Source organism: Ciconia boyciana, chromosome 22 (genome assembly GCF_034638445.1).
Source record: "Ciconia boyciana chromosome 22, ASM3463844v1, whole genome shotgun sequence".
Taxonomy (NCBI): Eukaryota; Metazoa; Chordata; class Aves; order Ciconiiformes; family Ciconiidae; genus Ciconia; species Ciconia boyciana.
This window is the reverse complement of record NC_132955.1, coordinates 3355645-3367844: the sequence shown is the minus strand read 5'-3', so window position 1 is coordinate 3367844 and position 12200 is coordinate 3355645. Positions and strand designations below refer to the sequence as shown.

At 62.9% G+C, this 12200-nt stretch overlaps 1 protein-coding gene across 1 annotated transcript; it reads left to right on the top strand.

Annotated features, from left to right (window-relative positions):
- The first annotated feature begins 3173 nt into the window (after positions 1 to 3173).
- On the top strand, positions 3174 to 7588 carry DLX3 (distal-less homeobox 3). The gene is made up of 3 exons (XM_072885885.1): positions 3174 to 3674; positions 4049 to 4239; positions 6054 to 7588. The coding sequence occupies exons 1-3, from the start codon at positions 3356 to 3358 to the stop codon at positions 6393 to 6395; spliced, it is 852 nt and encodes a 283-aa protein (XP_072741986.1). The 5' UTR covers positions 3174 to 3355; the 3' UTR covers positions 6396 to 7588.
- The last annotated feature ends 4612 nt before the right edge of the window (positions 7589 to 12200 follow it).

Here is a 12200-nt window from a genome sequence, read left to right as displayed (position 1 = left end):
CCCCAGCTTGGGGACATTTTGGGGCGCAATGTGTCCATCTCTCTGCCCGCCGGCTTGTCAAGTGTTTCAGGGGGTCCCCCTGTGGCCTCGGCTGCCACCCAGAGGGTGCTAGCACCCAAGGAGGGGGGCAGCACCCCAGGAAGGGTGTTTGCACCCGAGGAAAGGTGTTTGCACCCAAAGAAGGGTATTGACACCCAAAGGAGGGTGTTTGCACCCAAAGAGGGTTATTTACACCCAAAGGAGGGTGTTTGCACCCAAAGAAGGGTATTTGCACCCCAAGAAGGGTGTTTGCACCCAAAGGAGGGTGTTTGCACCCAAAGAGGGTTATTTACACCCAAAGGAGGGTGTTTGAACCCAAAGAAGGGTATTGACACCCAAAGAAAGAATGTTTGCACCCCAAGAAGGGTGTTTGTACCCCAAGAAGGGTGTTTGCACCCAAAGGAGGGTGTTTGCACCCAAACAGGGTTATTTACGCCCAAAGGAGGGTGTTTGCACCCAAAGAAGGGTGTTTGCACCCAAAAAAGGGTACTTGCACCCAAAGGAGGGTGTTTGCGCCCAGTGAGGGGTGTCAGCACCCCAGGAGGGGGTGTCTGCACCCAAGGAGCGTGTTGGCACCCAACGGGGAGGTGTCTGCACCCACGGGGGGGGTCTTAGCCCCCAGGGAAGGGTATTGTCTGCCCGGGGGGGGGATTAGCTCCCAAAGAGAGGGGTGTTCGCACCCAAGGGGGGTATGAGCACCCAAGGTGGGGGTGCCAGCACCCAAAGAGGGGGTGTCATAACCCCGAAGGACCACTAGATGGAGCCGTCCGCCCAAGGATGCTGCGGGGGAGGGGGGGAGGCGGGCCGGTCCCCCCGGGGACCCCTCCGCACCCCTCCCGCAGCTGTGGCAGAGGTGGGGACACTAGGGGACTCCCGTGGGCACCGACGGGCTGGGGGGACCGCTTCCAACCGGGGCATCTGGGGTGACCCCCGGCTTTGTGGGGGTGCGGGAGGCCCCCCCCCCAGCCTTGTGGGCGGCAGAGGGGGCGGGGGGGGTGCTGGCTTGTCCCTGTGGTGCCCCCCCACCCGTGCACCCACCCGGAGACCCCCGGCTGCCCCAACAGAGCTGCTTCTGCCACCCCCACTGTCCCAGTTCACCCACATGGGACCCCCCCCCACGACCTCCCGGGTTTTTGGGGCTTCAGCAAGCGCCAGCCTGGCCGAGAAGCCTCCGGCAGCCGCAGGCACCAGTGCCTCCCAGTCCCAAACTGGTTCAGGACTGCACAGACCTGCTCCCTGTTTGCGCCCCGCTCCCCAGCCGCGTTCCCCGGCCTGCAGCTCTCCAACCGGCTTTTCCTGCTGGAGAAACCCTCTCCCAGAAGGAACCAGCCCTGGTGACAGCCCGGCTGGAGGGACAGCCAGGCCGGGGACCTGGGGATATCCCGGTGGCTCCTCCGGGACCTTGGGAAACCTCCCCAGGGAGGCCCCCGCAGAGCTCCGAGCAGGACAGGCGGCAGGGCTGGGCTTGTCCCGGCCATTTCTGTCCCCTCGGAATTAATTCCTCAAATCTCAAATTACGTTTCCCATGCGGGGAGGTGAGCCCGTGCCTTCACACACAGCTGCTGGGTCACGCTTCTGCCTCCTGCCTTCTCCAGGCTGCTTCCCTCTGGAAGTGATCTTGAGTTCTATCTATTTCTATTTTCTATTTCTATTTCTAGTTCTAGTTCTAGTTCTAGTTCTAGTTCTAGTTCTAGTTCTATTTTACTATGTTTCTATTTCTATATTTCTATTTATATATTTCTACTATTTCTATTTCTATGTATTTCTAATTCTATCTATTTCTATTTCTATTTCTATTTCTATTTCTATTTCTATTTCTACTTCTATTCCTATTTCCAATTTTCTCCTATTCCTACTCCTATTCCTATTCCTATTCCTACTCCTATTCCTATTCCTATTCCTATTCCTATTCCTATTCCTATTCCTATTCCTATTCCTATTCCCATTCCCATTCCCATTCCCATTCCCATTCCCATTCCATTCTTCCTCTTTCCCTCCTGTTCACATTTTTGGTTATTTCTCACTTTACCCATGCTCCCGGCGCTGGCGGCAGGGCCGGGCCTCGAACCCGCGGCCCCGGGGGCGGCGCAGCTCCCCGCTGCGGCCGTCAGGTGGCGTCATTGCACCGCGCCGCGCTGGGGGGGGTGGGGTGGGGGTGGGGGGGCGATCCCGGGGGCAGGAGGGGAAAAGCCCCGGCCAGGCTTAAGGACCCGCTCCCCAGCCCCCCAGCCCCTCTTAGGGGTACGGACCTGCCAGCAGCAGCAGAGACCCCCCCCAACATAGCAGCCCCCCCCCCAAAGCGCCCCTCCCCGCCCCCTCCCGTTCTGGGTGGAGGGGGTGGCTGGTGACAGCCCTGCGAGTGGTGGGGGGGGTCTCAGGGGCTGGCTTGGGTCCCCGGGCTGGGCGACACTGCTGGGGGGCTCTTAGGGCAGTGGGGGGGTGAGGGTCCTGACTGGGGGTGGGAGAGGGGCACAGACGCCCGGAGGGGGGTGTGTGTCCCCAGAATCAGGGCTTGTCACCACCCCGAGGTCCCCACAGGGCAGGTGGAGGATGGCAAGTTTTGGGGTACGTGAGGGTCCCCCGCCGCATGAGGCTAGGGGGGCTCTGCCTTGGGGGTGGCGTTGAACTGGGAGACACTGGTAAGTACTGGGAGAAGGTGGGGGCTGGGGGGGGGGGCGGTGTCTAAAACATACCCCGTAGCCACCCAGCCCCAAGCACAGCTCTATCCTACTCCCTAACCCCAACCCTTCCTCCCCCCTACCCCCCAGCAAACACCCCCCCACCCTGCTCCCCCTCCAAACCCCCCCTCAGCACCAAGAGTCCCCGGGGGCCACCAATCCCCTCGCAAAAAGTCCCCCCGAATCACACGGCGTCCCCAGAGGCCCTGCCAGCCCCCTCCCGCCCCTGCTCCTGCAGACAGGACCCTGCGATCTTTATTTATTCCTTCTCCCTCCTTCACCCACTCTTTGTTGTTTCCTGAGAGAGGGAAAGAAGGGGGAAAAAAAAAAAAAAAAAAAAGAAAGAGAAAAAAAAACCCCACACACACAGAGAGGAGGCAGGAGCCTGTTTTGCCTCCCAGGCAATATTTCTGGAGCCAATCGGAATGCGCACCCACCCTGCCCTGCTCCCTAATTAAAGGCTTTAAGCAGGCGGCCGGGGCTGGAGGTTTGGGCACAGTCTCTTGGTTGCTCCTCGCAAGAGCCAGTGCGGAGGAGCCGGCTCTGGGCACGCCAGGCCTGACGCGCGGGCAGCCGGAGCCGCCAGGTTGGGGGGTCCCCAGCCAGGCGGGCAGCTCCCCCCCCCCCCAGTTCCAGCGATGAGCGGCTCTTTCGACAAGAAGCTCTCCAGCATCCTCACCGACCTCTCGGGCTCGCTGAGCTGCCATGCCGCCTCCAAGGACTCTCCCACCTTACCCGAGTCCTCCGTCACCGATCTGGGCTACTACACCAGCCAGCACGACTACTACTCGGGCCAGTCCTACAGCCAGCCCGTGAGCCACTACCCCTACCACCAGTTCAACCTCAACGGCATCGGCGCCGCCGGCACCTACTCGCCCAAATCCGACTATTCCTACAGCCCTTCCTACCGCCAGTACAGCCACTTCAGGGACCAGCAGCTCCCAGCCCAAGAAGCAGGTAGGATGCTCGGGAGAGAGGGGCCGTACCCATCCCGCTGGTCCCCTGGGGTTGCAGCGGGAGCTTCACGAAGTTGCACCCCTCTAAGTGTCCCCAGGTTGGGGACGGGGCGGCCGCGGGGCTGGGGAAGGGGGTGTTGTCCCCGCCGGAGGATGGGGTGGATGTTGGGGTAGGGCTCAGCCCCCTCCGGCATCCCTGGTGCTGCTGGGGGGATGCAGCGGGATGGAGCCGTGCTGGATGCGGCCGTCCGGAGGAACACCCCAGGGGACGGGGCAGTGCCACCACGCAGAGCAGGGTGACCCTGAGCTGGGGGGGGGGGTCTGCGCTGGGACCCCTTTGCCGTCACCGACCTCACACCTCCGCTCTCTGCCCAGTCTCGGTGAAGGAGGAGCCGGAGCCGGAGGTGCGGATGGTCAATGGGAAACCCAAGAAGATCCGCAAGCCCCGCACCATCTACTCCAGCTACCAGCTGGCAGCTCTGCAACGCCGCTTCCAGAAAGCCCAGTACCTGGCGCTGCCCGAACGGGCCGAACTGGCCGCCCAGCTGGGGCTCACCCAGACCCAGGTAAGGGCTGAGCCCCCCCCCGTCACCCCCCGCCACCCCAATTCCCAGCCACAAGCAGGAGGGATCGGCAGGAGGGGGAGCCGGAGCTGCCCCCCCCCTTGCAAAACCCGAATCAGTGGGGGTTTGGGAGGGGGCTGTGTTCACAGCTGGCTGGTGAGAGCCGGGAGGGGACCTGGGGGTCCCCGCGGATGGATGCTCCCCACTTGCTCGCAGGAGCAGGGGTCCCTGCCGCCAGTTTTCCCCGCGCAGAGCAGATCCGCGCTGCTGAGGAAAAGGTGGAGAGAAGGGAAGGAGCAGAGAGAGGGGACGGACCCCAGCCGTGCCCCGCTCCCCAGGTTTCGGGGTTTATCCCACTCGCTCCGGAGCCAGCCCCATCCCAGACCTCGCTCTGCCCAGGCGCCCGGCAGGGTCTGAGGCTGAATCCCACCCGAGTGCCTGGGAGAGTCCTGGGTCAGCAACACACCCGGCCTCCCGGGAACGCGGGACACCAAATCCCAAGCGGGACGGGACGCTTGGGTCAGGGTGCTCGGGACGGGGCGCTTGGGACGGGGTGCTTGGGACACCCCATCCCGGCGGCAGCAGGTTCTGACCTCAAGCCCAGCCGGAGTGCAGGGTCCTGGGGGCTGGACCCTGCTCCCCCCGGCCGGGCTTTCTGGGGCTCCTCTTGGGGCTGTCCTCCCAGCGATCCGGCTCCCCCATCCCACTTGGTCCAGGCAGAGAGAAGGGACTTTGGGACAGGAGACACATCCCCCCCAGGGGACCCTGTGCCGGGGGTGGCAGTTTAGGCTGGACTGGAAGAGCAGAGATGGGCGCGATGGGCTTCTCCTCCCCATGAGCCACCCAGATTTGGGGCTAAACCCTTGCTTTTGAGGGTTGCCTGACATGGGGACAAATTGTCACCGCCAATCTGCTGGCGTGAGGGCGAGCGGGTTGTCACCGCCGTCACCGCAGCGCACAACTCCCCCGCACCCCGTCCCGTCCCCGGCGCCCTCCCTGCCTGTGGGCCGGTGCCGGCGCCCTTGTGCCGCCCTTGGCGCGACGCTCCCCAGCGCCCGGCCTTCCTCCTCCTCCCTTGGGCGATGAAGCAATCGGGGACACTCGGCAAAGGGCTGACGGAGCGCGTCACCCGCTCCCAGAGGGACATCCTGTTTGGGTGACAACCACCACCCCTTCCCCGGGGGCCAAGGGCGTCCAGTGCCGCCGCCTCACCCAGCACTGGGGACGCTCCCAACGCCCGGCATGCGGGGCCGGCGTCCTGTGATGCATGGTGTGACGGGCTTCGTGCGACGCCCATGTCCCTGGGGGGGCTTCCAGCGATGCACCGTGTCTCTGGGGTTCCCACGACACCCATATCATGGGTGCCTTCCCACGGTGCATGGTGTGTCCAGGTTCCCTGTGACACCGACATCCCGGGTGCCTTCCCGCAATGCACCATGTGTTCGGGGTCCCCATGGCACCCACGTCCCGGGGGGCTTCCTGCGAGGTAGCGTGTGTGTGGGGTCCCCATGATGACCATGTCCTGGGTGCCTTCTCGCAGTGCGTGGCGTGTCCAGGCTCCCCATGACACCCATGTCCCTGGTCACTTCCCATGTTGCATCGTGTCTCTGGGCTCCCTGTGACACCCATGTCCCTTGTGTCCCTTCCCACACTGCATCGTGCGTCTGGGCTCCGCGTGACACCCATGTCCCCTGTCCCTTCCCATGCGCCCGGAGTCCCCGCATCCCGGGTCCCCTTCCCGCGTCCCCCGAGGGCCCCGTTCAACCCGGGCATCCGCTTTTGCTGGCGGGTCGCTGACCCCTCTCCCTCCCTTCCAGGTGAAGATCTGGTTCCAGAACCGCCGCTCCAAGTTCAAGAAGCTGTACAAGAACGGCGAGGTGCCGCTGGAGCACAGCCCCAACAACAGCGACTCCATGGCCTGCAACTCCCCTCCTTCCCCGGCCGTCTGGGACAGTAACTCGCACGGCAGCGCGCCGGGCCGGACCCCGCTCCCGCAGCCGCTTCCCTACAGCTCTTCCCCCAGCTTTTTGGAGGAGCACAACCCCTGGTATCACCCCCAGACCCTCAGTGGACCCCACGGACCCCACCAGCCACCGCCGGCCACCACGATGCATCACACCTCCCCGGGGCCTCCCCCCAACACCGGCGCCGTCTATTAACAGCCCGGAGCGAGAACAGGAATGAGAGACAGTGGCAGAACTCCTTTGCCTCCTTTTTTTCCCCCTACTTTTTGTTTTTCCTTCTTTTTTTTTTTTTTAAAAAAAAAAGGACACCCATGTACACGCACCCCTAGATATACACTTATATATCCTATCCTCTCCCAGCTCATCTCAGGAACAAGAGGACTGCAAAGGGTTAAACTTGTTAGCTCCCAGCCCAGGACGAAAAGGTGGTGAATTCTTCTTATGCATTTTTTTTTTCTTTTTCCATCACCCCCTAATAAAAACAGCCCCCGAGGAGCCACATCCCACCGGGGGGTCCCTTGCCGGAGCTTTGCTTCTTGGGACCACCCCAATGAGCTGCCCTGGGGGGGGCTGCCCCACGCCACGGCCCCCCCCGAGCACGGGTGGGCACCCAGGAGGGGCACAAGGGGCACCCGGAGCACCCGCACCCCAGCAGGGACGGAGCCCGCGGGGAGGAGGACGCGGCGTCGCGGCGCGTGGGTGCCCATCGCCGATGCCAAAGGAGCGGGATGCGCTTTGCCCTCATGGCACCCGAAATCTGGGGACCCGGCACGGTTTGGGGTGCCATGGACACCCCACGGGAGCAAACCGGGACCCCCAGCCCAGCCGCTTCCGTGGTAGCTTCGCAGGAATCGCCCGGGACGATGCTCAGACAAAAAGGTGGTTATTTAAAAATAAATAAAGAGGGGGGGTGGGGAGAAAATATTTTAATATTTAAACAGTTCAGGAATGGCTTAAGTTATTTTTTAAAGAGAAAAATCGTGCTAATGTCCGTTTTCTAACAGTGCCTCCATCTGTGTCAGTTAAGCTAACGGCGAAGCAGAATGCCTATTTTTTAAATAAATCGACAACACATTTTAAAGAAAAAAAAAAACCTCTTTACTATTTTTTAAGAGAATGATGCTATTTTTTTAGAAGCAGAAAGTGCAGTTTTAAGAAGTGTTCATATGTGTTGTACAGTCCCGAGGATCTTATTTATGTTGCCTTATATAAATAGGGGTGTATGGGGGAAAAAAGAAAGTGTACATAAGGTTCGTTTGTATAAAGTTGATCCAAACCAAACTGGTTTCGGTCTGGTTTTTTGTTCGCTTCTTTTTTTTTAAGGTTGATGGGAGCCCCTCTAAGGACGGGGGCTTCCTCCGAGCGTCCTTTGCTGCTTTCCCAGTGAACAAAAGCTGATCTATAAATGTTAATAAAAGCGCTTCGAATTTGAAGGCTCCAAACACCGTTTTTTGGGATGTTTTTGGTGAGCAGGGAGGAGCTCAGGAGTTTTCCAGCTCGGGAAATGCAGAGTTAAACCCCAAGTCCCTTGTGCCTCATTTTTGGAGGGCAGCAGGGGGGTGGTTGGGGACTGGGGATGGCACCGAGCGATGGGCACGGCCGCTGCCGGCTCACCCCGAGTCCCACTTCACCCCGCCGAGAGGGAATCTGGTGGTGGGGGATTTTATTCCTGGTTTGCAGAATCTGCCCCGAACCTCCGCGGAGACCTGCTGCTTCCCTCCCGTTCCTCTTACTGGGAACCAGTAGGCTCCCAGCTGTGCAAACCGGGAGGGTGGCCGGGCTGCCCTGGTGTCCCCATTGGGGACACGCTGTGACGGAGGCCTGGCAGGGGACAGGACCCCCACCAAGGCACCGACCCCGCAGGACTGACACTCGCCGCCACTGCGGAGACGGTGCCTTTCCCCATTGGCGTCGTGGGGTTGGGAGGGCTTGAGTGACCCGAAGACCCCTCCAGACACGGGGCCTCGGGACGGTGACGGGGACAGTCCCTGGGGCTGAACCACGCCGGTCCCCCTGCCCTGCTGTCCCCGGTGTCACCGACATCGTTTCATGGGTGGGAGCGCAGCAAAGGGTCAGGGGCTGAAGCCCCATCGCCCGTCCTAGTGCTGTCCCCACCGAACTGCGCTGGGGACCGGGGACCTGCCCTGGTCCCCGGCATCACATCCTTGACAGCCATGGAGCCCCCAGCCCCCCGTGCTGCTCCCCACGCGACCCCACGCAGCACCCAGCCCTCCGGGGGGTGGCCCCGGGGATGGTCCCTCTGCACTGTCTGGGGACACCCCCAGCACCGTGGGGTGCTGCCACGCCAGGCACGGCCGGGACGCGCCCAGCCTTCAGCGTCCCCAGCGGTGTCCCCACGTCCCCCCTTCCCACGGCCAAGCCCACGCGAGGCCAACCTCGCACCTCGCACCCGTGGGGGTTTCCCCAAATCCCCACCACGGGCTGCACCCGCCGGCTCCCGGTCCCGTGCCCCCAGCGTGCCAAGCATCGGGCGTAGCCGGACCCCCGGGCATCCCCATATGGCGCCTGCATGACCAGGCCGGTTGCAAAGAATTAAGGGGTGCTGCCAGCCCCCCGTCCCCCAGCGCTTGGGGTTGGGGTTGGGGTTGGAGGCTGTGCACAAACCGCCCCGGAGCCGGCAGGCGGGCAGACACGCTGGAGACACGGGGGTTATTAGGGGGAGGCTGCCAGCAAGAGCGAGGAGGCGGCGGGTTGGGAGAGGAGGAAACCGAGCGGCGTTGCCTGGAGTGAGAAGCACGGCATGAGCTGGCACTGGTTTTTCGTTGGGTTTTTTTTTTGTTTTTTTGGTTTTTTTTTTTACTTTTTTAATTTGGGGGGGAGGAAAAAAAAGAAAAAAAAAAAAGAAAGAAGATTACATATCTGTGGATTATATAAATGCTGGGTGCACCACTGCCCGCGGACGGGTGCTAATCCTGCTCCCCTCCAGCAGCACTGCCTGCAGACCAGGCTCCCCCGGCAGCCTGTGCCACCAGTCCTGACACCCCGGGGATGGGCACTGGGGATGACATTGTCCTCACGTAGCCGCCCCGTCCCTCCTGTCCCGCTCCTCTGTCCCAGCCACAGAGCACGTCCTGGAGCCCGTGTGGGGCTGGGGGTTCCCGGGGGTCGCAGCACCCACAGCCTGTGGGGTGGGCTGGGTGCCAGGAGCCACGGCTGGTGCAGGAGCCCCTTCCACCCGCCCCATGAGCCACGGCAGTGCCGGGCACGGCCCCTCTCGGCTGCCTTGCCCCTGTTCCTCCTCGCTCAGCCCCATCTCCAATAGCCCGGGGGGGGGGGGTGTTTCACCACCAGCATCGCCTGCAGCTCTTCCAGCCCAGAGGTGGCCAAGACCCCCAGAGCCCCCCAAAAGGTGCTGCGGGACCCAGACATCCCCCGCCAGGGACAAGCCCACTCCTCCAGCCAGCAGCTGCTGTCCCAGCGTGCTCCTGAAAGCAGAACGGGGCCTGAGAGCCGGAGGCAGAACGCCCCCGGGGTGGGGACATCACCCCATCACCCCACTCCTCCCAGCATCCCTCGCCCAGCCCTGGCACAGGAATAAAATTACCATCCTTCATTATACCAGTTATCCCGGTTATCCCCTGCCGGCACCAGGGATGGAGGGTGACACCGGACAGTACTGGGATGGGGATGCTGGGGACACCCAGCGCCTTGGAGGGGATTTTGCTTGCAGCTATGGGCAGGACGAGGACTCAGATGTGGTTTCCAGCCCCCGTGGGTCCAAGCTGTGGGGCAGCAGTGCCCAGTGTCCCACCGGTGTCCCCTCACGGCTCTGCCCCGTGCGCACAAGCCCCAGCGCGGCACACGTTTCCTGCCCCGTTGCAACACGTCGCTTCCAGCCGCTTGCGTCACGCCGCTGCCAGCACAAAGAGCGGGGGCAGCTGCCCGCCCACGGCCCGGCCTGGCATCCACCATGTCTTCATTCCCTCCCTGGCTCTTGGCTAACCCAGCACAAGGCAGCCGGAGCCGAGGAGCGAGGCTGGGCAACCACGGCATTGCTGCCAGCTGGGGCTCCGTCACTGTGTCAGCTCTGGAAAATAGGACAGAAACGCTCCCGAGTGGCCTCGGGGACCTCTCTGCTCCCTATCCACCCTGGTCCATGTCCCATCACCCTGCCCAGGCTGGGGACAGGAAAGGGACACAAAGCCCCCCCCCCCCCCCGCCCAAACCTGCCCTGGCAATTTGAAGGGGGCCGGTTGCATTTCCAGCCTGCGCAGGTGGAGGGAAGAGGGACCCGACCAAGCCCAGGGACATCCCCGTCCCCCAGTGGGATTTCTCCCATCCAGTGGGTTAAACTCTACCAGACTGGGATGTCTGGGGGCTTTCGGCCTTTTCTGAGTGTCCCCAACTGGGGACGCTTTTGGCTGGTGGAGAAGAGCCAAGACCAGCTTCAGCAATGCCGTGCTGGCAACGTCACCCCTCTCCCGGGGCGCAGAGGAAAGCGGGGTCACCGTCCGGTTTGGCTGCGGAGGAGAGGGCAGAACAGCCCCCAAACCCCCTCCTCAGGGCACAGGACCCTGTCCCTGTCCCCGTCCCCATCCCACAGGAGCATCCTGAGCAGGATCCGAGCGCAGGCGGGTGGCAGCGGGGGCCGGGCTCCCCTGGGTGCCTAAGAGATGGGCTGCGGCAGGAATTTCCCTGCACCCAAGGGTGCCCTAACTGGGATCCGCTCCCACGCGTCAGGGCAGGAGGGGTCGGCCACAGATCTCGCTCTGGGTGCAGGGGGGAGCCACGGGCAAAGGCGGCCCCCCCATGGGGTCCGGGTGCCGGGCGCCATCCCAGCCGCACCGCGAGTGCCGGGCGGGCCGGATCCTGGCCCCGGGAGCCGAGGGCTGCTGCCTCCCTCCCGCTGCAAGATGGGACCTGCAAGCGGCTCTGGCTGCAGGTCCTTGGCAGCACATCCGTCGGGAAAGCCAAGCGGGCGCCACGGCCTCTGCCTCCTGCTTCCCCCCTCCCGCCAGATCCTTCCCCTCCTGGGCTCACCGTGCTGCTGAGCCCCCTCCGACCCCACTGCCGGCTCTGCAGGGGGTCACCCCAAATGCACAGGGCTGGGACAGCACCCAGCACCTGGCTCCTCGATGGCGGCACTCTGAGCCATCCGAGAGCCCTTTTCAGCCAAGACCACACCATGTTTCAGCCCCTTCCCATGGCCGGAGAGTAATTCCTGGAAGAAAGCTTCCCCTTCCAGCCCAAAGCCCCCACCCAGGGTAAATCCCACCCAGGAGCAGCTGGATTTTCTCCAGTTTCTGGATGAGAAATTCTCCTTTCCTCCAACGTTGGTGCAAAGCAAATCCATCCACCTCCCTAAAGTCTTGGTGGGGAGGACGGCCTCCATCACTCGGGGAAAATAAAGCCAGCCTTGCCCTGCACAGACCCCTGCTTCTGCCAGACTTGTCCCCACTCATGGACACCATCCACCCATGCAGGGGACACCATGCATCATGCCTTGGCCCTGGACCGCAGTTGGTCCCGGCCACGGTGTCTCCCAGGGTGCTGAGCCAGCCCATGGGCTCCACGTCTTCCACATGCCATCGCTGCAATGCGCCCGTGGCCATCGCAGGACACAGCGATGGCCACATCGCAGGACGCAGCACAACCATGCCTGCGTCCTGGCGGGGTCACCGCCAGCACCCCAAAACTCTCAGCCAAGGGATCAAACCCGCTACCAGCTGGCAGGGCGGCGGGAGCTCGTGTCCAGCCCTGGGGCTGCCGGTGGGGACCCGGGGCTCCCCACGCGTCTCCGGCCCCAGGGCACGCCGTTCCCATGCTCGGCACCACATCACCAGCCCTGCCCATCTCCCAGCTATTGCTTGCTCAAAAACCCAACTCCTCAGGTGGGAGCCAACTGCTCGGAAAAACTCTGGGCCCGCGTGCTGCTGAAGCCACAAACAGAGCTGCGTGTGGCATCGCTCCCTCCCCGACCTCACCGGCTGGGATGGGAAACGCGGTCCCCGGGACAGGAAAGGACCCTTGGAGCGGGGG

What these genes read in the sequence shown, in the direction of transcription:
- DLX3 (XM_072885885.1), top strand. Translation starts at nt 3,356, where the DNA reads ATGAGCGGCTCTTTCGACAAGAAGCTCTCCAGCATCCTCACCGACCTC. An exon ending in GCTCCCAGCCCAAGAAGCAG is followed by an intron (nt 3,675 to 4,048) that starts GTAGGATGCTCG and finishes CTCTCTGCCCAG; the next exon opens with TCTCGGTGAAGGAGGAGCCG. An exon ending in TGGGGCTCACCCAGACCCAG is followed by an intron (nt 4,240 to 6,053) that starts GTAAGGGCTGAG and finishes CCTCCCTTCCAG; the next exon opens with GTGAAGATCTGGTTCCAGAA.